The sequence below is a fragment of the Diorhabda sublineata genome, chromosome 1, assembly GCF_026230105.1.
Source record: "Diorhabda sublineata isolate icDioSubl1.1 chromosome 1, icDioSubl1.1, whole genome shotgun sequence".
NCBI classification, from domain to species: Eukaryota; Metazoa; Arthropoda; class Insecta; order Coleoptera; family Chrysomelidae; genus Diorhabda; species Diorhabda sublineata.
The window spans coordinates 35,232,621-35,258,763 of NC_079474.1; the positions used below are offsets into that span (position 1 = coordinate 35,232,621).

Sequence of the window (26,143 nt, forward strand, 5' to 3'; positions counted from 1 at the left end):
AATAACGATGAAAAAAATAAAATAAAAATAGTTCCTAGGAAGATAAAAATCGGAAGTAAAAATAGGAAAATATTTCGAAAAAAAACCTCAAATCGAACAAACTAACAAAAAAATTAAAGAAAAAACATAAAAAAAACGATTTTACGAACACTTACTTTGTTCAGTCGGTCTATTAAGCTGCAACTGTACTTGCGGCAACCCGGAAATATACTCGGTAGTATCCTTTAGGTCACTAAAGGACAAAAAAGCCTCCCCGATGTACTGGTTATTGTATCCCAACAGATCCTTGTCTTTGACGCTGAACAAAATCAGACCGTCGTGTATCTGCCTTTGGTCGCAGCTCAGGTCACTGAAACGAAACACAAAAACACTCGATGACCGATCCACCACCGGATATTCGGTACTCACAAAGTGAATTCTTCGTCGTATAGAGGAAACTGATTCCGGTTGTGGGTTTTCGTCTTCGGTTTGTCGATTCCGACGAATTTGTGTTCGGGTAGCAGATGGATCCTTACGAACGAATCGCAGGAACCGTTCGAGTCCATTGCGAGAAGATTTCGGCCGTTTAGTACTTTTACGGATAGGGTTGTATCGGAAAATTTGGCTATTACGGTGAGTTGCCCTAAAGGCGAATCAGCGGCGGCTGACTGAAATTTTTTATGCAGGTTTTTGTGAACCTGAAATGTGATAACAGAAAAATCGTAACACGGATTGAAAAAAAAGATTAGTTTCGAAATTATTTGGTGGATTGATAATTCTAACCGCCCCGTGATTGATATATTTGATTAATTTACGAAATAAGCGAAAATTTACAACGATTTGTTGGTTTCCAAATTGAACGTGTTGTTTCTTGAGCTGTATCTATTCAATTTACTATATAAAACAGTTTTATTGAATAAGAACCGTCTTAAGCTCAAATTGTATTGAAATTATAAATAAATAATGATTAAATCCACCATGTACTTGAATAATTCACAAATTATAAAAATTTAATGTTAATGTTAATTTACCGAAGTGTTAATTCTGAGTCCGAACCTGTTCTACTTACTTCAAATATCAACGTTTTTATATAAGGAACGTATTAAGCTCAATTTTTTACGGAATTGTATTGAAATTATGATTAAATAATCATAAAATTTATCACAAATGAAAGCAATCTATAAAAGAACAACAAAAAACTATTAAATGTACTCTACTCTAATCAAAATTACATTTTTTTATAAATTCATAAATGCAACCACCCCGTAATTAAAATAATTCACCGATTAAGCAAAAATTTTCAACATTTTGTTAATTTTCTGAAGCCGAACCTGTTTAACTTACTTCAAATATCAACGTGTTTATATAATGACCGTTCTAAAATTAATTTTAAATAAAATAATAACAAAATTGAGCATAAATGAATGAAACTTATATAAAAATGAGAAAAATATCACTTTTCTATGGATAAATTGATCCATTTGACCACCCTATAATTGGAATATTTAAATAATTCACGAATTGAGCAATAATTTTCAATAATTTGTTAATGTTCGACATTACTTACACCAAAATAATTTTTTTAGATATTAGACATAAATTTATCCACCCCGTAATTGAAATATTTTGATAAATCATGAATTAAGAGAAAAATTTTCAATAATTTATCATTTTCTAACGAAACCAATTAATTTTAAAGCCAGACCTGTTCAACTTATTTTAAACCTCGAAATTTTTGAATAAGGACCGTTTTAAGCCCAATTTTTCATGAAATTGTATAAAAATTGTAAGTAAATACCAATAAACCCGAGCATAAATAAATGAAATTTTTCAAAAAGAAGAAAATTTTCGACATTACACACACCAAAATAATTTTTTTAGATATATTCATAAATTTAACTACCCTGTAATTGAAATATTTCAATAAATCGGAAATTGAGAAAAAATTTCAATAATTTGTTAATGTCTAACGAAACCAATTAATTTTAGAGCCGAACCTGTTCAACTTATTTTAAATCTCGAAGTTTTTGAATAAGGACCGTTATAAGCCCAATATATCACGAAATTGTCAATAAATAATAAATCTGAGCACAAACGGAAATTTTGTGAAAAAAAATGTCAAAAAACAAAAAAATATTTTCGACTTTACATATACCAAAATAACATTTTTTCTTGATATATGGATATTTAACCACCCCGTAATTGAAATATTTCGATAAATCATATTTTCAATAATTTATCAATTTCTAAGGAAACCAATTAATTTTAAAGCCGGACCTGTTCAACTTCTTTGAAGTCTTAAAGTTTTTGAATAAGGACCGTTTTAAGCTCAATCTGTCACGAAATTGTCAATAAATAATAAATCCGAGCACAAATTGAAGAATTTTGAAAAAAATTACAAAAAATGAAAAATGTTCAACTGTATACCAAAATTACATTATTTGATAAATCCATAAATTTAACTACTACTAATTTATATTTACAATAATTCCTTAAGTTTCTACTGAAATCTGTTCGTTTCAAAGAAGTACTTGTGTAATTCAAATTTCATAGTTTCTAAGTAAAGACTGTTCTAAGCTCAATTTCTATTAAAATGATTTAAGTACGAATAAAATTAAATCAATTATTACTGAAATTAAATACTGAGTAATTATTTGTAGTTTGACACGCTGTATATTGATTAACATTATTAACATTCATACAGCAATTTTCTTGATTCCACAAATTAAATAATAAAATCCTTTTATTAAAATGTATTACTCCTTAAGCCGTCCCTATTCAACAGCAATGTTCTGAAGTATCATAAACAGGGGCGTATTCAGGTATCTTTTTACTTGACAATCATTTAAAAATAAAAAAAAATTACTAAATATAAATACTCAAATTATCCATTATCCACAGAAATGAAATAAATATACGTGTAATATTTCCATTTCGTAAAAACCATAACGCTCTATATATTAAATGAATAAATCAAGTATCTATACACCGAATTTCAATTTGACAATTTATAGCTGAAACCGTCTCTGTTTAATATCGTAACATTTAAAAGTCTACTAAATAGGATCGGTTTCAGTTAGAAATTGTCTCAATACAAGAACGAATTGTGAATGGATTTTTTATTTAAAAATTAATTTTGCGCCATTAAAAGAAAAATGTTTCAACGAAATTTGATTTTTTACTCAAAAACTATTAAAAGAATTCCAACTGTCACATCCTGTATATTAAACGTAAAAAATTATACCTAATAATTGTTTACACGGGAAAATAAAATTATTTTTTGTTGCCGAAACCGTCCCTGTTTGACTATATAAAACTCATGAAGTATATTAAACAGGACCAGATTCAATAAGAATTTTGTCCAAATAAAAATTTTTATTATTTGATTTTTATCAACTAATCGAAATATAATCATTTAAAGAGTCATTTGATATACAGGATGGACCACAATTATGTGTATATTTCGAAATATTAAATACGACAGTGATTTTGAATGACCCACCTCGTGTATCAAATCCGACGTTTCTAGTCCGTAAACTCGTAAAACATCCTCAGTTCTTTTCAGTGCGTCGCAATTGGTGCAATCGTCGGGATTTTTGAACGAACCCAACATTAGATTCAAAGTTTTATGAAGATTCGCGAAAAACGAAGGGGGTCGACGTTTCTATAGAAAAAAAAAAAAAAAAAAAAAACATAAATTCGATAAAAATCGATCGGCCACGGAAAAATATCGACTTACGTCTATGTTAGTCTGTATTATCTCGTCCAATGTTTCGGCCAACATGTCCCAAACCAACTCCAAAGTCCTATTGAAATTCTCCTCGTTCAATTCTCTATTCAAAGTACTCAAATTATTATCGACGTACATCATCAAACGATCGATACTGTTACAGTCCTGCTCGCACAATTCCGCGCCCTCTATCAGTAAACGTTTCATAGACGGCGCCATCTACGTCCGTAAAACACCATCAATAGTTAGGTTGACACATATAAGTTAGTTTGGAATATATAAGATTAGATTAAGTGGGGTTTAGTTGAAATTCAGTTAGGTTAGATTAGATTAGTTTGAGATATATAAAGTGGAGTTAAGTTGAGATTAAGTTAGATTAGATTGGATAAGAATTATTTGACATATATACAATTAGATTAAGTTGAATTGAATTAAAATTGAGTTAGGTTGAAATGGATTTGGTTAGTTTGGAAAATATACAGTTAGATTAAGTTGGATCAAGTTAAAATTAAGTTAGGTTAGACTGGATTCTGTTAAATTTTTTTATGTTAAGTTAAAATCGAATTAAGTTAAGTAGGATTCAGTTAAATTTGGTTAGATTAAGTTAAAATCGAATTAGGTTAAGTTAGATTCGGTTAAATTTGGTTAGATTAAATTAAAATTAATTTAGGTTATGTTGTAACAAAGTTAGATTAGGTGGAAATCCAAATTACTTTGAAATATTTTCGGTTAGATTGAGTTAGGTTATGTTAATTTGGCAGATAAACAATCGGAATAAGTTAGGTTAGGATCACAGATGTAGGATAGATTAAGAATGAGTTGGGTCAGGTAAGTTTGAAAGGTAAACATTTCGAATTAGTTAAGTTAGATACAGTTTGAGCTTAAGGTTAGATCTAGATAGGTTAGATGATGAATTACTTAGATCACATTAGTTTGACGTATTTTGTCTCGAATAATTGAGGATATGTAAATATTGAGTTAGATTAGGACAGGCTGTGAGATTTATTATTAGATCTAGTTTGACATATAAACAGAATAAGTTAGGTTAGATTTAGTTAAATTAAGTGAGGTTAGTAAATTTGACAGATGAACATTTTAGAATAAGTTAGGTTAGGGTTCGATTTAGGTTACTTTCACAAAAATACGGTTAGATTAAGTTAGGTTATGCTGAAATTAAGTTAGGTTAAGCTGTAATAAGTTAAATTAGATCAGTTTCACTTAAAAAAAGGAAGGTTATGTTCAAAATTAGTTAGGTTAAGCTGTAATAAGTTGAATTGGGTCAATTTCATTTAAAAAAAGTTAGGTTATGTTCAAAATAAGTTAGTTTAAGCTGTAATAAATTAAATTAGGTTACGTTGACGTATGCGAAAATGTATTTTTTACCTTTTTGACGACGATTTCCAATAATTCGATGATTTTGTTTTTGACGGTATCGACGGCATTGGCAATGACGTTATCCAAAGTGCGTTCGCACCTTTGGGCGTCGACCGGACTTTTAATTTCGCCGATTTTCCTTATCACTTCCGTCATTCCAAGATCTCTGGTAAAAGGTTCGAGCGTTTCTCTGACGTAATCGATGTTGTTGATGGCCAAACACCATTCGTTGGTTACTTCGAATTTTTTTTCGTAAACGTCTGTAGTATCGCCGAGACCTTCTACCCTAGCCGCCATTTTGTCAGCGTAAAAAACCGAACATCTACATATATCCTGGAATTTACACGAATAAGTATCGCTCCGTGTAAAAAGATTTCGACGAAGTTTTTTTAATACTCACGTCGATAATTTTCGCTATGAAACTATAACAACTTTCTACGTCCGGCCAATTCAGCTGTTCCCAGAAAACTTTCACCTGAAAAGAACGGATAAATATTCTTTTCGTATCAGTTCGATACCTTATTGACAACTAAAGTTTATAAATCACGAAGAAAAAGATGTAAAATGATCATTTTTCTTTCTATTTCCATCATTAACTGACAGTTGACGTTCACAAACCACGCCCATTTTAACAAAATTATAAAAATCACGAAAAAAAAGTTGCTATATCTTTCTAACAATTCGTTTTTATTATTAATTTCCTCAAAACTTAGAGACAGATGTAAAAGGATCATTTTTTTATTCATTTCCATCATTTATCGACAGTTGACGTTCGCAAATCATGCCCATTCTAACGAAATTATATAAATCGCGAAAAAAAAGTTATGTTATCTCTTTTTAATAATGTTTTCACCATTAACTTCCCTTCAAATTAAAGAGAGACGTGAAATTATCATTTTTTAAATAATTTCCATCATTAATTGACACTTGAAGTTCACAAAACACGCCCATTTCGTTTAAATTATAAAATCAGGATAAAATATTTGTTCTTTCTTTCTAATAACCCGTTATTATCATTAATTTCCATTAAATTCAGACAAAGATACAAAATAATATTTTCTCCAATCATTTCCATCTTTAATTGATAGTCAATGTTCATAAGTCACGCCCATTCTAACAAAATTATATAAATCACGAAGAAAATATTGTTATCTCTTTTTTATAACCCAATCTCCACTAAACCACTACACTTAGAGAAAGACGGAAAATAATCAATTAATAAAATCACTTTATTAACTAACTGACAAATGACATTGAAAACAACACGCCTACTGGATCTATTTGAAATTGGAAAAAAAATTGTTTTTACCTGGTAGAATATCGTCAAGGTATCAACGGCGGAAGAACTGTATTGAACGTTATGATCAACGTGCACCAACTGATCCAATTCCACGGCTTTTTCAATCCGCTGTAAAGCTTTAAAAACGGCGACGTCCAACCACCGAGCCACCCCGTCGTGGAACCAATTGTGGAAATTTTTTATATGAAAACTATCACAATCGGCCGGACATAAACCGACACCTATAAATTATCGAATTAGAAGAAAAATAAACAAGAACGCCCTGTATATAGAAATTTACCGAGTGTAGCGAATCGTTGAATAGCCAAGTACAATTCGAACAATGAAGTGCCTTCTAATAAAGGATCTACAGCGTCGTTTATGGTAGATTGGGTATTATACCCGGGGTAGTTGAGTTGTTTCATACTTTTACAGATTTCTCGTACTTCCGGTTCGCATATTGAGGATAATTTCGCTTGGTAAAATACGTAAATCGCTTTGGCGTATTGAAAATTCACAGTCCTGAGCAAAAATTATAAAAATTTGATCAAAAATAAAATTTATATTCATAAAATAATCCGTAGAAAATAAGATATTTATAATAAACAATAACAAAAACTTCTATTTGTTTCTAATGTAGCTTCCTTTTTTGTTACTATACAACTCTACCTCGTATATACAACGTTATTATGAAAATTTCGTTTTAGTCGTATATCAATATAATATTACCCCTAATACTTATGTATAGGTTTTATTTTTGAAATTTTCATAAAAATTTATCGTATTACCTTTGTTTTATTAAAGTTAAATTCCATTTCCACTTTTATTTATTTATACATTTCGTAAATTTGTATAATCAAAAAGATTTAAAAATTTGGATTAAAATACGCCCTAATTTTTTTAAACAAAACTTAAATCACAAAGAATATTGATAAGGCACAGACACAACTAAAAGTTTAAGGTTATATACGATACAAAGCCCGGCGTACTACATTTCGTTTACCGGCGTATTACAAACTAGATACCGATGTTGCCAGATTTTTTTTACGATCTTTAATTAAGTGACAAAAATAATTGTTTTTAAAAATACAGCGTGTTGAATAAATTTCTGTTATACAAAAAGGATAAATTCAATTTTTTTTTATTTTTATAGAAAATATAGTTCAAAATAGATGGATACGTCAAATTTTTTACCAGTCGTTTTTAACTGATTTACTATCAAAATAGAAGAAAAATCATCACGAAAAACATAAAAGGAAGCAAAAAGTTGGAGAAAAATTATAACTGATGATAATATGTTACTTCAAGTAACGTCATTTGAACAGTCGGCCATATTGTTGTGCTGGACTAATAAACATTTAATTTCGTTTGTAAAAATTGTTTCGAGCGTTTTTTGCACGGAAATTATAGATTTGACAAAAAAAATGAAATTAAATGACAAATACTAATAATTTTAATGTGAATAACACGATATTTATCCTCCATTTGGCAATATGGCGACCGTTTGAGATGTCATTCTGAAATGACTTAAAATGTCATTGTTGAATGTTCAAAAAAATAAAATTTTCATTAAATATACAAGTTTGTAACAAAAAATGAAATTCCGTTAAACAATATAAAAAAAATTTAGTTTAAGAAATTAATATTGAAGGAAACCTTTTGATTCTGGCAACACTGCTAGAAACAATTATAACACAAAACGAGATCGCAACCGGTCTTATCCGACCGATCAGATGTTATGAATAAAGAATAATTAAATATTTTTCGTGAAGAATTTACGTCACTGAGACGAATTCACACAAAAAAATATTGAGAGGCCTGAAAAAGTTGAAAAAAAATTCAAATATTTTGAATAAAAAATTTACTTACTCTTGAAACAGTTTATCATAGAACTCGATCGATTTTTGAAGATCGCTCCTGATCAAATTGATGATTTGTATCATATTTTGCATCTTTGTCACATCCGATACATCGGGTAGCTTGTTATTATCTAAAATGTGATTCAACCAATCGTTAGCGCCCTGCGTGACGGCATCGTTCAAAGTCGACGCGATGTCGTTATTCGGCTCGTCACCTCGATAACTTATCCAAGGGTAACTAACGACCGGAAATAGATCTAGAGATGGAGGAGGTTCCAACGAAATAACGTGTCGGAGTATTTTCAATACCTGAACGATCAAAACATAAACAAACTTCAGAATGAGTGATTTTTTTGAGAATTGTTTATTTATTTTGTGGCGTTCAATGATAGTTATTATTTACCTCGGTGACTTGTTTCATTTTCGTTTTTTCGTTGACGTTTTTCTTCCGGATCTTCCTGATAACGGCGAAGCTAGAGGGAAGCAGTTTTTTCGTGGCGTCCCAAAATAACTTGACGTCCTCTTCGGAAACCCCGCCGGTTTGTATGGGTTTGACGAGTTTATCCAGAAGATTAGCGAATAGCGCGAAACTCAAAGCGTGATTGTGATGAACACCCGCGAAAACGCAATACTGACAAACGTACGCTTCGGTGGGGGTGATGCGAGATTGCGCGATGTGTTGGGTGAGTAACTGATTACCTTGGGGAGTGAACGAACCACACCACCAATGGGGCGCTACCTGATGGACAAATTTCAAATTATTAATCGGATATTCGACGGTTGAATATCAAGAAAAACGCACCTTGGACGTTTCTAACTCGTGTAATAGAATTATCCTCAACAGGTGTCTGTATTCTTGTTCGGCTACTTGATTATTTTTTTCCGAACTGAACGATAACCTAACTTTCAATACACCTTGGCGCGCTAATTTGTTTTTTTTGTCCAAACTGTACCACATTGTCATACCCGAAGCTGGAATCGCCTGCAAAATTAAAAAACTTCACCTACCACATTTTTTTTCGATATTTACAATCAACCATATTGCATTTCCGGTTAAATACTTCCTGGTATTTAATAATGACTTTTTTACCCATTTTTACGCATAAAAAGTACCAATGAACCTCTAAATTGACTTATTTTGATCCAACCGAACTTTTCGAGCCTCCCTCGTATTAATTAAGTAACCTTTTATCAATAATTCATCCATTTTTCGAACTTCAACCCCCTACTACCAAAATATCAATGCATTTAATGAAAAAAAGTAAAAATAAACATTTTTTTTGATTATTCACAAGTGACCATATTGCGTTTCCGGTTAAATACTTCCTGTTGTTCAATAATGAGCTTGTTCCCAAATTTCTACGGATAAAAAGTACCAATGTTAAACTGTGAACCACGTAATGAAAAACTATGAACCGGCTATTCGCCTTATATTGCTCCTAGTGATTTTTTGAACTCTTCGATCCTCACTCGTATCGAGTGAATCAAATTGCATCAATAACCAACCATTTTTCGCACGCCAAACCCCTACTACCAAAATATTAATGCATAATGCATTTAACGAAAAAAAAGTAAAAAAAAACATTTTTTTTATTAATCACAAGTGACCATATTGTGATTCCGGTTAAATACTTCCTGTTGTTCAATAATGAGCTTTTTCCTAAATTTCTACGTATTAAAATTACCAATGTCAAACAATTAATTCGTCAAATAATTTTTTTAGATTTTTCGATCGTCCCTCGTAATAATTGGATCAACTTTTATCACTAACCAATGAATTTTTGCACTTCAGCCCCCCCCACCACATTAAATGTAAAAAAAGAATGTAAAAATAAACATTTTTTTTTTCATTATCGACAATTATCCAGATTTTTCGATCCCCCCTCATAACATTTATCGCATTTAAACCTAAAAAACCATAACCTTGAATCGTTCAATGAAAGAAAAAATGTGAAAATAACCATTTTTACATTATTTACAAGTAACCAGATGTTTGGTTGTTCCCTCGTATAAATGAAATTGCATACCAATTCATTTATCTCTACTACCATAACCTCAATAAAAAATTTTAAAACAATTTTCTTTAAATTATCATTTTACCAGCAATTTTCTTTATAATATATAAATATAACCTATAAATTCATTCATTATATATAACCACAATTTATTTAAAGAAAAAATAACTTACGCTTAACGGGACTTGTGCTTTTCCAATTAATTCGTTTTCGTGTTGTCCAGACGTGGCTGTCACAGCGATTTCTTTAACCAACTTCCTCATCCCTTTAAGACCCTTCACGTCAAACACTTTCCCGAGTTTTTCTTTTACCGATTCAGCCGGATCGAAATCCCAAACTTCTAAGCATAATGTGTCTTCAGAGGCATTTTCACTTATCGGTCTAAACGGTAAACATTACAACAGTTTTTTTGGAGGATTTAGAATTGTTTCCGAATCAGTTGGTAACGATCAATGTAATGCGCAAGCTACGAACGATAATTTTGAAAGTGCACATGCGATCTGTTACCAAACAGATTCGGAATCAAGTATGTAGTAGTTTTAGGCAACTTACAAAGCGAAATGTTCTTCCCAAATAGGATTTAACGTCATCGGTTTGACAGACGTATTGTATCTGTGAGTTGTATTCGATGCTAAATATAACGTGACGAACGGATCGCTGAATCCATTCGAATCTTTCGGTCGTAGATCTTTTGCTTCGATAACCTAAAAATATCGATTTATTTTGATGTGTTGGAATCGATATTTTTTTAGATTTACCTCAACGTTAATCAAGAGAGATGGCGCTTCTTTTTTTTCGGCTTCTTCCATGAGTAATCTGTGTTTGTCGTTGGAAATTTTGAAAGCGTCTTGGGCGTAAAAAAATAACGAAGTTTGGCCGATTTCGCAGTTGACGTCACAACCGACATTATGAAGGATTTCGTATAAGATTTCGCGATAGAGCTCGTCTATCTATTTATATAAAAATACGATTATTAATTAAAATTGGCAGCAAATATACGAGGTACATACAAAATGGAAGATTGTAGATTGTCATTTGTAAGACAATTATATATAAAAATTGACAAATGACAAATGTTGGTATACAGGGGCGTTGTTGTAAATACATGTAAGAGGAATTTCGATGATTAAATGATAAAAATAGTAAATAATATACGGAGTACGTATAAAAAGTGATTATTGAACAATGTAATATTTAAAAATTATACAAAAATATCGATAATTAAGAAGGGGTGATATACAGGGGGGTCGTCAAAAATAAATTCGAGAAAAATTTCATTTATAAATTATAAAAAAAGTACATAATATACGGGGTATGTACTAAAAATGATTATTATAAGATATAATTGTAGGAAATTACATGTTTTTTTTACAATAAGTCATAATTGGGAAACCGTGGTATACAGGGGCGTTTTTAAAAATAAATTCAAGAATTTCGTCATAAATGATGAAAATATTAAATAATATACGGAGTTCGTACAAAAAGTGAGTATTGAGAAATGCAATATTTAAAAATTATACAAAAATATCGACAATTTCAAAGAATTGGTATTCAGGGGCGTCGTCAAAAATAAATTCGAGAAGAAACTCATTCATAAATGATAAAGTTATAAAAATATAAAAATTTTTTGAAAATTTCAACTTGAATTGAAAAATCATTACGCAAATTCTTAATGCATTATACAAGGTGATTCATAAAGTATGTAAAAACTTATTATATGAGAAAAATTTTTAACAAGCTCAAAGAAAGTTTTCTTAAACTTTCGTGTTTAACGCCAGATGGCGTGACCAATAGCTTAGAGGATTAATCAACACTCATGAAAACTTCGATCAATATTTACGCAACTTCTTTTTGGTTTCTTTAATTGTTGTTCAACGTAAAAAATAATATTCAATTAACATTAGAAATTAGTTTTACCCAACAATAGAAACAATTTTTTATTGGAAACTGATTAATTAGATTACGTTATCTGGTGGTAAGAAATCAAATAATAAATGTTATCCAAAAAATTTATAAAAACTAAATATAAATGAACGTTTGTTGAAATGGACTTGACAAAACTTTTCCTTGGTTTTTTTAATCATTTTCCACGTAATATATTATAATTTTTGACACTGTTTTTTTATATGATTTATCAAATTTTTGTAAAATTTTGACATATTTGAACCTATACCTTCAAATACCCCTCGTATAAAGTAAATTTTTTTCCTCTCGATAGAAAATTAGTTGATTGATTAGTATATTTGATTTTCTATTATATGAGAAATATAAATGTGACGAAATATTTGAAAGAATGTATACCTTGGTTAAGTACTTTTCGAACCATCCTGCGTGTATCGTCATATTGTCCACATAAAAATCATGTCGCTAATTTTTTGAAATAATTACCTCAATAATTTATTGACCCCAGTCATATTAAAAACTCACCCCGTATATAAATTTTGTAATAAATTGATTTGATGTTATTTTCTTTTAACCGGAAATAGTTTTAACGTATACAGATTTTTCCGGGATGCATAAACGTATTTTCGATAAATAATCAAAATTTTTTTCAGAATTTCTCTTTATGAAAAATTTACGAATTTTGAACCATAGGACTCGAGCCGCCCCTGGCCTCTAAACAGTTGAGTTCACTCACTTCCGAATTTTTTGCATCAAAGAGAAAAGGAAAGAGAGAGAGAACGATCGCTAAAATATTAGTACGCCTATCTCTGACAGTTTGTATAATACAAAGTTAGCTGTTAATGGGTATAAGTAGATGAATTAATAATAATAATAATAAATTCTTTGGACGACAATATAAAATTATGTTGCTTTGTCGGTAACATAGTAAACTTTTTTAATGACAATAAATCTTAATTCCCTCTCTCTCAAATAACACGAACTAAACAATATGGCGGTCGTGATGTCACGTTTCAGTTGTCTATTCTAAGTTAATTTTCTACAGCGAACGTTTTTTTTAACTTCCATGAAACAAAAATCTTATACCTTTTTTAACTTCATTTTCAAAATACACTTCCCAAAACTACTTAGTTCGTTATACGAGTATATACTGACATTTCGAAATATTATGTTTACGAGATTAAAATTGATTTTAATAAAACCTTGATTTACTTTGTTGAACATATTAATAATAAAATAAAGAGATAATAACAATTGTATTTAAATTCTAGCACAAAAAAATGGAACTAGAATATTTTGAAATATTTGTTTATAGAAATAAAACTAGAAGTCACTTTTTCGTGGAATTGTCGGCGATTGAAATGATTACGTAATGCACTACTTGAAATGATCGAGATATTTTACATCATATTATGTTTATAAATATTTAAAAAACAAAGTATATTTACCTGTCTACACGTTATCATTTCGAAATAACTATATTTCGTACTCATTTTGTATAATACAAACACTAAACCCTATCGATTTATTTCTAAATCCAACCCTCAAGAAAAAACTGTTTCGCCAAATTACGTTCATACAGGGAGAGTCCGTAATTCGGAATAAATTCATTTTCGAAAATGTACAAGCACGTTGATCAATGTTACAAATCGTCATTCTGTATATATACTATAATAACGTATACAGATTGTCCCAAATCTAAAAGAACATAAGTATAATAATAGAGAGTTTTATTTTGAGTGGGACGAGAAAAAATTTTTTATGGTAAAAAGGAACCATTGGAATTGGTATAAATGGTTCTCTGCAGGGCTGGGTTGCGTGGATTTCTCTGATTCAGGGTGAAAAAAGAAATAACCAACACATATGGGGTTTGAAGAAATAAGTAAAAAAACGGTTCTTTTTCAGGATTGGCATTTTGAATTTTTTTTAAATTCTTTCTGTTTATTCTTTAACATGAAAGCGAGTAATTGGGGGGGATGGGTGGCTACTGCTCCCCATTGGTGCAGATTTTTTTACTGTGAACCGATTTGCATGAAATTTTGGAATTAGGCTCATCTTACTCTTAACCTCAAAAGTGAAAATGATCTGAAATCCGTACCCATCCTGGGGGTGGTTGCCACCCCTTTTCGGTGGTGTAATTTTTTTTTGCAAATCCCCTCGGAAATCGATAGAAGACCTAATTTTGAGAAAAAATGTTTCATGAAGTTATCCAAAAAACCCAATACTTTTCAAGTTATTGGCAATTGAAAATTTTTTCACGTTTTTCATCATTTTTTGCAAATATCTCCAAAAATATGAATTTTAACGAAAATTTCACGATGAAGAAATTGTAGCAGGTAAAAAACTGAACAAATCGGTTTTTTATAAAGTGTTTTAAAAGCAATATTAAGCGAGATATTAAAGATCAAAGTCGTTTTTTATTTTGTTTGAAATTTAATCGGTGTATCGGCTAGCGGATACATTTTATGCATAATAATGAAATAGGGTTTTATAGTGCTTGAAATAAGCTTTAAAATGAACACTGTCAAAAGTCTTTTGCACGTAAAATGAGTGAGCAGTAATGTAAATAAGAGGAACATCTAATTGTTTTTTTCTTTTAAATCAATGGGTTCCATAAGTCCCATTTCCACAAAAATCAAAATTAATAGTATTCCATTTATAAAGAGTTTAATGAATTCTAGCAAGTTGGTTGCTTTAAGACGGATTTTTTTCAAAAAAATTTTAGCTCTTTTAATTACCTTTAAAATGGTTTTTCATAAATTGTGATAGCATCAAAATCGAAGGAGTTATGGTCCAAAAACTAATCGTATTTTTTTCTAAAACAAATTTTTTATCAAGGGCTTGTTTTTAAGGGTCGAAACGGGGTTAAAAATTCGATAATTAAGATAGATAACATAAAATATCATTTACTTACATACTTAAATCTTTTTATGTCATAACAAAGTAATTTTTTGTGATTGTGTCAATTTGAGGGTTGTTTTCAAGGGTAGTAAGGTTTCCAAGGGCTTGAAAATGATTTTATTATGAGGTAATCGTGTTAAAAAACACTTTACAAGTTCATCCCTTAATATTAAACACGTTTTTTAGCGATAGAATGGCTAAATGTCAATTTTTCTATTAAGGGGTTGTTTACACCCCTTAAAAATAATAAGCGGAGCTCAGATCATTTTCACTTTTGAAGTTAAGGGTGAGATGAGACTAATTTAAAAATTTCATGTAAATTGCTTCACAGTTTACAGTGAAATAAACGATTTTCATACAGAAATTGTCATTAATTTTGAAAATGACAGTTTTAGTCTGATTTTGAGTAAAGTTAAAAGTGAAATTTTGTACATTGAAGATATGTGAAGAAAATTAAGTACCTCGAAATACAGGGTGTTTAAATTTGATATGATAAAAAGTTAATTTTCAATAATAGATACGATGTTTAAATTTTTCAAAACAAAAAAAAACGAATCCATTAGAACGATGTACCCGAATTTTCGTTATTCCCCAGGTAGGGGGTGAATAATGAAATAATAAAGTGTCTCTATAACTTCCCTATTACTCATATTTACTAAATTGGGGTGGCTACAGCTTGAGGGATGATAATTTACTAAAAAAATGCAATATTTCGTAAAAACTAATTTTGAATTTTAGATTAACCTTTTTATTCGATGAAATTTTCTAGGGGATGTCTCGTTTGTCATCTACTTATAAAAAAATTTCATCTCCCTCCCCAAAGAGATTAGCTCCGCAAAGCTGGTTTCATAAAATTTTTGTTTATCCTGAAATCCCTTATGACGTTTACCATACGAACCGAGTGCCTCATATGAATGAGTGAAAATACTAAAAGAAAGAGATAGAGCTAAATAAACTATTTTTAACCGATCATAACTCCCTAGGGAGACTACGAAAGTCTCACATGGAAGAGACGAATACAAACAAAAGTTAGGTTAGGTCAGGTCGTTTTTCTGGATTTTCTCCCTCGTATTATGAATGATGTATACAAATCAAAGTTAGGTTAGGTTAGGTAAATACGATTTCCATGTATTTTGGACATAATTCACTGTTTTTTTTTCTGGATTTTTTCGTTTCTACATTCTCAATCTTAAATATCTCGAGATCGGGGACCAAAATTTTCTTTTCCCGATCTCCACTAGGGGACTTTTCCGTAGTCAGTTTCGAATTTTGAGTTCCAGTAGTTGAAATCGAATTTTAAAATTTTACTTTATATAAAATCATAGTTTTTCAAACAAATGCGATTTTTTTCGAAGATAATCAAATTTGATCTAATTTTCCATGTAGAATTCAAAAATTTAAGGTGTTTCAATTGAAAATAATCGTACGTTTGATATGTTCAACTTCTTTTGGGACGTCGTGTATAACTGGGAACAATTTGAATCACCCCGTAATAGTTTAAAAACCGAACGTAATTCACGTTTACTTGAAATCGAATAAAAAAATTTGTGTGTATTCAAAATGACGTTTTCGTGTAGAAATACGGCATTTTAGAATAAAAAACGAATTTACGTAATAAATTTACTGTTCCACACTGTATATAGATTATACAATTATTTATAAATAGTATACTTGAAAAAATCATCGTTAATTAAACAAATTACGTAATTATATAGTACTCACTGTCATATTTGCTAAATACATATTAGTACGTCTCTGTAATTCTTCTTTTTTTAACCCCCTGAATTGATTCCTGGTAAACGATTTTTTCGTACGTGGTGAAGTCATTTTGAAATCACCGTTACCGAAATAATTTAAATTCGATTCCGAAACGCACGATCTCGTCAACAACATTTTTTAAAAAAATTCAAAACATTATTTCGAAAAAAACCTACCGACGAATTAACAAAAAAAATCAACTAAGTGGATGTGCATGTATTGAATCAGCTTGTCAGTGGGATTGAACTGTTTTTAGCCAATGTGCCAAAATCTATTCTGGTACACAACGTAAGAAAATTTTCACCTCGAAGGTTTTTAGTAAAAGATTTTTGTTTATCGACTGATTTAACCTAAGAAAATATACGATATATAAACAGGATATAATGTAACATAATTTAGTATGTAATATGATATACGAGGGGCGTACCAAATTGTATACGAAAAAATCTGGAATAAAGTGCAATAAATAAATCGGTGGCAACACCGATTTGAATCTGTCTAATTTAAGACAGAATTTGATGGTAAATAACGCGCTTGCTCACGATTTGCACTTGGAATTAATTGTTCATTTACCAGATCTGATTCCCAGCGATTCTGATAACCTCCCTGTAAAGTTTCGGTGACTACGAGGGTTGCTACTATAAATTTTGACATTTTTAATAGTGGAGTGTTGTTATACGAGTGCTATTCGAATTGTTTACACAAGTTTTGCGACTTTTTACACATCAGTTCAAACAAAAACGTTTTTGAACTCGTATATTGAATGCTTTATCGAACGACGACTCAATCGAAACAAAACGAAAGATGTTTACGAGAATTTGTGTCCATCATTTTTAACAATTAAAAATTCTAAGGGAAAGGAGAGTTCGTGCCAAAAAAGCATAGATCACGAGAAAAACCGAAAAATTGATGGCTACAATAATTTGGGACTGTTAGGGTTCGACTCAGTGGGTAAAATAAGTGGGTTTGCTTGAAGACTATACTCCAGTCCACAATATTTCGTTTTCCCAGGCTATACGAAGTTTTTTCGAGAAAAACCAAACTTTCAATAAATGATATAATGAACAATTCCACCAAAACTTATGACCTACGTTTATCTCAGTATTGAACCAAAAAAAATTTTTCGTGGCATCAATTTTTTTTTGAACGTTATCTTTTTTCAAACAAATTTGACTGGACTATTACATATTTGATAGGAGAGAGGCGGGGAAAAAATGTTTGTTTCATTGTTTAAACCTCCCTCGTATTATGAAATCGATATATTATCTGTATATAAAATTATAAAAAAATGCGTACGTCACTCGTAATATTAAAAAAAATATATTCCTGGATGGGTTTTTGGCACGTCAGAAAAACATAAATCAAGTCAAGTGGATTTTGAAGCGTTTCACATGAAACGAGAAATGCATTTTTTTATAATTCGTATGTCAGTGATAAAAATAGATCTACCGGGTATGTACGAAAAATAAATTTGAAATTATTTAAATATATAGTCGGTAAAAATTATACCGGAATATGTTTTTTGGGTTATATTTTGAAAATACGAGAAAAAGTTTCAACTAAAATTTGTAGAACGTAAAATTTTAGACTTACCTCATATAGAAGACTTTTTCCCTAAAACGCACCCTTTCACCCCTAAAACGTATTGTAGTACCAAGAAAATGAAAATTCGAACAAAAATATAAAAATTGGATTTTAAATTTAAATTTAACAATCATCGTACAGAACAAAAATGTTTTTTCATCCCTTTTATCGAAAAAGGGGTTTTGATATTGATATTTTATTTAATGTGAGTAATTTAAAATAAGAGTTTTTTTTCCCAAATTTTGACGTTGGATTTATACTTAACTAGAATATCAAAAAAAACCCCAATTTTTGATAAAATAGATAAAAAAAAGTTTTTTTTCGGTACATTGGTTCTTAACTTTTTTTTAAGAAAATATAAAAAAATTGTATAATTCGGTTTTTATATTTTTGTTTGAAATTTATTTTTTTTAATATAGGAACCGTCCTATGGGTAAAAGGATACATTTTAAGGAAAAAGTGGTTTCGATAAAGTAACACTTAAATTTTATGCTCTACAACTTTCATTCAAAACTTTTTTCGATATTTTCAAAATATAACCAAAAAATCGTATTTCGGGGTGGTTTTTTTAATTTTTTCATCCCCTTTTCGAAAGTATTTACTTTTCCCCCCTTCAAAATTAAATGGATTTTAGTCGAAAATTCGATTAAAACTTGAAAATTGTATTTCGAAGATTTTTTTTTTGGAAATTTTAATTTTTCTTCAATTTTGACGTTTTTTTTTTATTATTTCAACTTAAAATCCGTTTTAACCCTCTCATTTTTAATATGAGAGTTGGAAAAAATGTTCATCTTCTATGACTGTTTTTTATATTTTTCATTTTATCCATTTTTTTGGATTTTTAAATTTTTTATTATTATACACCGTTTTAGGGGTGAAAGGGTGTGTTTTACGGAAAAAGTGGTAGCAATGAAGTAGCCCTTAAATTTTATGCTTTACAACTTTCATTGGAAACTTTTTTTATATCTTCAAAAATTAACCAAAAAATCGTAAATCAGGGTAGTTTTTCAATTTTTTCATCCCCTTTCCGGAATTTGAAGTTATTTTTTACTTTACCCACATCACAATTTAAGGGATTTTAGTCGAAAATTCAGTTAAAACATCAAAATTTCTAGAAAAAAAAAACTGAAATACAATTTTCATTTTTTTTTTAAATTTTGACATTTATTATTTCAACTTAAATATCGTGTAAAATCCGTTTTCACCCTCTCATTTTTAATGTAAGGGTTGGAAAAAATGTTTTTCTTCTACGATTGTTCTTCAGATTTTTCATTTTATCCAATTTTTTAGGATTTTTAATTTTTTAACATTATAAACCGTTTTAGGGGTGAAAGGGTGCGTTTTAGGGGAAAAGTGGTTTCAATAAAGTAGCCCTTAAATTTAATGCTCTACAACTTTTATTCGAAGCATTTTTTGATATTCTCAAAAAATTAACCTAAAAATCATATTTCGGGGGTAGTTTTTAAATTTTTTCATCCCCTTCCCCTTATTTCCATAAAATTTCAATCACATCTGACAAAAAACCTTTCCGACTGGACTATTAAAAGCGATGATGGTAAATATTTTCAATAATAAATCATCTTTGGCACTGTTAAAAATTAAGGTTTATGTTTTTTGAAATATGGAGGATTTTAATGAAAATAATCAAAAAAAACTTCGTCATTAGATTTTGAATAAATATTGACTCAGTTGCTATACTCTCCATGTAATACAAGATGTCGATTACGTAAACATGCCAGTTAATTCGAAAATTAACTTTCTCTTTAAAACATCAATCAGCAATTTAACGATTAATTTATAAATAACTTAAACTCATTTCGTTCGATTGAATTTTCTATTAACAACAAAATTTCCACTAATATGATCGTCTACTGTTGAACGCATTCGGTTTTACGAGGGTAATACTATATTATACCAGGTAAATAATTCGTAAAAATGATTTTGAAACGGACTTTTTAGTATAAAAAAAATAACTCATATGATCATTGAAAATGTAATAGAAATTGACAAAACAATCATCACGAAAGACATTCTAAGATCTAACAAGGTAAAAATTTAAAGAAAATACGAATGTATTGAACGAACAATGTCAAAAGTGCTAAGCCGGACCTGTACCTAAGTATTACGTAAATTCTTGATTTAAAATCGACGATATTTATTATGAAGTGGATGTGAATCATAAAATTCGTTATTGATAAACTTCCACATCGACTTAAATTCAAATATTTGGGATATTATGTAATTTTATATCAAAATTAGAAGCGTAGCAGATAATTTGAAAATAAACAAAGAGGTTATAAACTCTTTTCGATGTCGATATTTTCAATGCACTACATTACCGATCAATAACACTAAATCAAGTTGTACAATGCAATAAGAGATGGCGCGCTCCGATCTATTAATAGGAAAGTTCAATTATTACGACAATATATACGGGGTCCTGTCAATACTTACATTCCATGCCGCCGCTATAAGTTCTGATTGATCTTTTTCTGTTTCTCCTTCTGAATCCGTCGAAACAACGGAATCCTCATCACTTTCTACAGTTGGTAGAGGTTGTTCCGAATCGATTTCTTCGTTTAATTTTTCAGGCGAAATTTCCGCTGCCGCTTCGGCAACTATCTTCTTTTCCAAATTTTCCTTTTCCGCCACGTATTCGGCGTGCTCTCTGAATAACGAGCCCCATTTCTCGAAAAATCCACCGTCCACCTGTACAATTCTGGAAATAAAAGAATCGGGGGGGAAATTATTTAAAATATACGAGGGCTGTGTCAAAAAGTAGTTGACCTTCAGTCTCTAAAGACAACTCGGTTATCGAAACGCGCGTCAGACAGTGTAATCGTGAGTGTTGGTGTGAACAATTCGAAAAAGTTGGGTTAGGATCCTCCGTTTCAGGTTAAACTGCCGTTTAAACTCCCCCAGACCGCAGGTAACGTTTAAACCGTAGTTTATCAGTAAACGCCATCTATAAAACGCGAAAACAAAATCGGTATCTGTAATTTGAGGTTTTAACTTCACTTATAAAATTGGATTCAAGAAAATCCTTTTTTAGTTTTGTTCGCGGAACTGATTCCGAATCGGTTTAATGGATCAGGGTACTCCATAAGAGAAAAAAGGGGGAAAATAAAGAAAAAATGCGATAATTTATTGACGTATGTCATTTATTTATGGAATCGATTATTTTACTAACAATTTTTCTACTTAATTATAAGTTTTTCAAGAAAATTCTGTCAAGAGAAACGACAACTGTCAAAACGTGTTTATTTGACAGAATTTTTCAGGAAATTTAAAATAAACAATTGTTCAATAAGTTTCGTCACTGTTCAAAAGTCAATCTGCCAATCCGTTCGTATTTCATGGATGATTCTACGAGTACCGAATGCGTCATTCGAGCGATTTTGTAATCGATTATTTTCGATTATATCTCTTCACAGATTAACAGCTATGTAAATCATTCGAAATACGACATGATTCGCGATGTTTTTTGTCTGTCACTTTTCGTTGTTCGAAAAATCACTTCGACAACCCGTTCGTTTATTATGAGAGATTCGAAAATAATCGATGATTCTACGAGTACTGAAAGCGCCATTCGAGCGATTTAATAATCGTTTATCGTACACGGTCGACATGTCGACTCAATCTGTAATGTCTCTATCCAAATTTGAGGTGATTTTGGGGAAATTTCGCGAAAAATTCAAAATTCAAATTAAAAAAAAATTAACTGGACTTGATTCACGTTGACTGTTACATTAAAAAGAAACTTGGGAAATTATTTTCATCGAACAGCCATGTATGCGTAATATAGTGTGAGTGAATAATAAAAATTTTCAAATTAGAAATCGCGTTTCCGTTACCGATCGACAAAACTTTTTGAACAACCGGGTATAATATTGCGAGTTACATTTTGGAAGACATTTTTGGAAGACGTATTTTCATATTTATATCACTACATTCCTAACAATTAATATTTGGAAAAAAATTAATGTAATTAGGTGTCTACAAGCTATCACGTGATTCGACTAAAATAAAACTAGAACAATATTTATAATTATAAATTATTGTAAGCCCCCAGTAATATCAGAAGCAATATCGATTTCAAATAATCCCAGATTTGTTCTAGACTTTATATGAATTACAATTTTGTATTTAATTATAACATAAATCGAAAACAAAATTATTGTAAGCACCCGGTAACATCGATTTTCATGTTGATATCAGATGTTCTAAGATTTATTCTAGGTTTGGTTAAAATTGAAATGTTTTTCTCGAAAATGTGTTATTTGAAGTATTATATATATATATATATATATATATATATATATATATATATATATATATATATATATATATATATATATTGTTGTTTTGATTGGTAAATGAAGCAGCTTCGAAAGTACGTTATTTTAGGTTGATTATGGGTATTAAGGGGATGAAAACATGAATTTTCAATTAACAACACGATTGAGCACTGTACAGGCTGAAATTATCAATTTTTTCAAGATGTATTGTTGTTCTGATTGGTAATCGAAGCAACTTGAAAAATAAGTTATTTAAGATATTTTAAGGGTTGATTTTGAATACTAGAGGGGTAAATAACATAAATTATAAAGTACAACAACAATAGAGCCCTTAATAGAGTAAATTAGAATAATTAAAGCACTTATAAATTGGAATGTTTTAGATATTTTAAGGGTTGATTTTGAGTACTGAAGGGATGAAAAACAAAAAATTTCTAATTACCATAACAATTGAGCCTTCTGTAGGGTGAAAACGCCCTAAATTTTTGTAAAATATTGATACTTGCATAGATATTTGAAACAGCTTCAAAATTGGTTTATTTTAGGAATTTTAACGGTTGATTTTGGATAGTAAAGGAATAAAGAATAAAGAATTTTCAATTAACTACACGATTAAGCCATCTACAGGGTGATATTACCTAATTTTTTTCAAGATAATTTGTTTTTTGGATTCGTAATCGAAGCAACTTAGAAAATAAGTTATTTTAGGTATTTTATGGGTTTATTTTGGATACTAAAGGGGTAAACAACATAAGTTATAAATTACCACAACAGTTGAGCCCTTAATAGGCTAAATTTGACTTTTATTTTATTTAATTTTTAAATAATATTGTTGTTTGTATAAATAACCAAAGCAGCTTATAAATTGGATTATTTTAGTTATTTTAAGGGTTGGTTTTCGTCGTTAAAGGGATGAAAATTAGAAATTAGGGACTACCATCAAACTTAACTTCTCTAAACATCAAAATTAATCTCTTTTTCAAATCTAATTACAACTTGATATATAAATAGATGCAAATTTCACTTAGGACATCTTGTATAACAATAATTGATATTAATTCATTCCAAATTACCAATACAAGTATATTTGATGTAAGTATACTCCTCGACGCCGCGATGTGAACCTTCCCTACCAATTCCTGACTCTTTGATACCCCCGAAAGGAGCTTCGACTGTCGAAATGAGTCCCTCGTTAACCCCAATCATCCCTGCTTCCAAACTCCTGTTCACCCTAAATATCTGCTTGATATCTTCCGAATAGAAATAAGCTGCCAAACCCCTATCCGTTCCGTTAGCTATATCCAAACTTTCTTCTTCTGTTTTAAATTTAACGATACCAATAACCGGTCCGAATATTTCCTCAGAAAACAACATCGTATTTTTATTAACATCAACGACGACAGTCGGCTCGTAGAATAATTCCCCGATTTTCGGAGCCGGTATACCCCCTATCACGACTTTAGCCCCTTTAGACACGGCGTCTCTTACTAAATTCGATATTTTTTCAAACTGTGCTCGGTTTATCAAAGGTCCGATTCGTACACCGCTATCGAAACCACAACCGAGTTTAAGATCCTTAACTCGATCCACTAATTTCCCCACGAAACTATCATACACTCCTTCTTGTACTAGAAATCTATTAGCCGCTACACAAGCTTGACCGCAGTTTCTAAATTTAGCCATCACAGCTCCTTCCACCGCTTTGTCCACATCAGCTGTGTTGTACACTATAAACGGGGCGTTACCCCCCAATTCCAACCCTAATCGTTTAACACCAGCAGAACATTGGTTATAAAGAATCTTCCCTACTTGAGTGGAACCGGTAAATGAAATACCTGCAACTAAAGGGCTTTCACATAATAATTTACCTATTTTTGGTGCGTTTTTTCTACCGCTGGTTACAATGTTTAAAACCCCCTTAGGTATCCCGGCTTCTTCTGCTAATTCCAGGAGGGCTAAAGCCGTTAAAGGCGTATCTTCGGCTGGTTTTATCACGCAAGTACAACCAACGGCTAACGCTGGGCTCACTTTTCTTGTTATCATAGCGTGTGGAAAATTCCAAGGAGTTATTAAAGCTGCCACCCCTAAAAAATATCGTTTTATCTAGTATAAATATCTAATAAATATAATTCTACATACCTATAGGATAATGTTCGACTAGAATTTTTTTTGTCGTAGTAGAACTTTGTATTATTTCACCTCGAACGTTTCTAGCTTGTTCTGAAAACCATTCTACAAAACTGTTACCGTAATTTACTTCTCCTAGGGCTTCGGGAAGTGGTTTTCCAGATTCTAATGTTATGATTTTTGCTAAATTATCGCGGTTTTTTATCAGTAGATTGTACCAGTTTCTTAAAAAATACGAACGTTCTTTTGGTGTTGTGTTTTTCCAAGTTTCGAAAGCGTTTGCGGCGGATTCGATTGCTTTTTGCGTGTCTTCGATATCCATATCGGGTACAGTAGAAATAATACTACCGTCAGCTGGATTTAGAACTTCGAAAATTTTGTTACTAGCAGCCGAAATCCATTGGCCATTAATGTACGTCTTGTCGTGTAAAAGATGCATTTTTCTTGTTTGTATCAATAATTTCATAATTCTACTTACTTTCACACTTTTTAGCAACATTTTTTTAAACTTGGTAAATAATTAATTTAATAGTTAATGTTACAAACTTAACAATCAACACAACATAGTACTCGACAATAAAATGTCATATTATTTAACGTGTGATTCTGCGCGAAATTTAATTTGTTAAACTCAATTAAATAATTTAATTTTTTATTAATAACAACTGCGTCAAAACTTTTAATCTCGAGGGTTTTGAGATTTCTAATATTATAACCTAACTTTTCGATTTGTTAATATTATTTTATCACTACTTGGTAGGCCACACAAATTACAAACGATCTTCTTTTAAGGTTAAAATATTAGATTCAATTTATAACACAATTGTTTAATTAGATAATATTATCAGTCACAAGTTTTATACGGTATTTTTATAACATATGACTCAAAAATTGCATGATTCGATAATTATATATTAGAAGTAAATATTGTTTTTAGCAGATAGCTTGTATGTTTCCGGAATTACATAATCTAGTTCATTGAACGATTTACGAAATTAAAATAACCTCTTTGATCTATAAGATCAAGGTTAAGAAAAAAAACAATAACAAAACCGTAGATATACATATATTTATATATATATATATATATATATATATATATATATATATATATATATATATATATATATATATATATATAAAAATTATTAGACATTTTCAATATTATATTACATTTTTGATATAAAAGAAGACCTTGGACGTTTTATATATATTTACAACCGTTAACTGATGTAACGATAAAAATCTGAGTATTATAATGTGCAACAAGGTCAAAATGAACAAATTGAGGGTTAAAACCAAGGACTTCCACATAGCAAAGGATGGTCTACTTAACC

The 26,143-nt window shown here is 30.3% G+C and overlaps 2 protein-coding genes across 5 annotated transcripts in view; both read right to left on the minus strand.

Annotated features, from left to right (window-relative positions):
- Positions 1-26,143, minus strand: part of LOC130449690 (protein unc-13 homolog 4B) — a 32,842-nt gene that overhangs the window by 1,297 nt on the left and 5,402 nt on the right. For 3 of the 4 annotated variants that reach the window (XM_056787756.1, XM_056787838.1, XM_056787686.1), the window contains exons 2-16: positions 20,836-21,100; positions 10,995-11,186; positions 10,789-10,940; positions 10,410-10,617; positions 9,024-9,203; positions 8,625-8,960; positions 8,232-8,530; positions 6,664-6,884; positions 6,393-6,604; positions 5,484-5,558; positions 5,093-5,416; positions 3,719-3,928; positions 3,482-3,643; positions 409-677; positions 156-349 (exon numbers count right to left, since the gene is read on the minus strand). In XM_056787756.1, the coding sequence (XP_056643734.1) occupies positions 156-349; positions 409-677; positions 3,482-3,643; positions 3,719-3,928; positions 5,093-5,416; positions 5,484-5,558; positions 6,393-6,604; positions 6,664-6,884; positions 8,232-8,530; positions 8,625-8,960; positions 9,024-9,203; positions 10,410-10,617; positions 10,789-10,940; positions 10,995-11,186; positions 20,836-21,100 (3,299 nt within the window). Of the gene's footprint in view, positions 1-155; positions 350-408; positions 678-3,481; positions 3,644-3,718; positions 3,929-5,092; positions 5,417-5,483; positions 5,559-6,392; positions 6,605-6,663; positions 6,885-8,231; positions 8,531-8,624; positions 8,961-9,023; positions 9,204-10,409; positions 10,618-10,788; positions 10,941-10,994; positions 11,187-16,761; positions 17,072-20,835; positions 21,101-26,143 lie in introns of those variants that run through there. The other variant, XM_056787907.1, reaches the window with a different exon arrangement.
- Positions 21,531-25,543, minus strand: LOC130450107 (glutarate-semialdehyde dehydrogenase). Its single transcript, XM_056788339.1, has 2 exons — positions 24,819-25,543; positions 21,531-24,763 (listed from the first exon to the last, which is right to left on the minus strand). The coding sequence occupies exons 1-2, from the start codon at positions 25,303-25,305 to the stop codon at positions 23,739-23,741; spliced, it is 1,512 nt and encodes a 503-aa protein (XP_056644317.1). The 5' UTR covers positions 25,306-25,543; the 3' UTR covers positions 21,531-23,738.

What these genes read in the sequence shown, in the direction of transcription:
- LOC130450107 (XM_056788339.1), bottom strand. Translation starts at nt 25,305, where the DNA reads ATGTTGCTAAAAAGTGTGAAAGTAAGTAGAATTATGAAATTATTGATA. An exon ending in AGTCGAACATTATCCTATAG is followed by an intron (nt 24,764 to 24,818) that starts GTATGTAGAATT and finishes GATATTTTTTAG; the next exon opens with GGGTGGCAGCTTTAATAACT.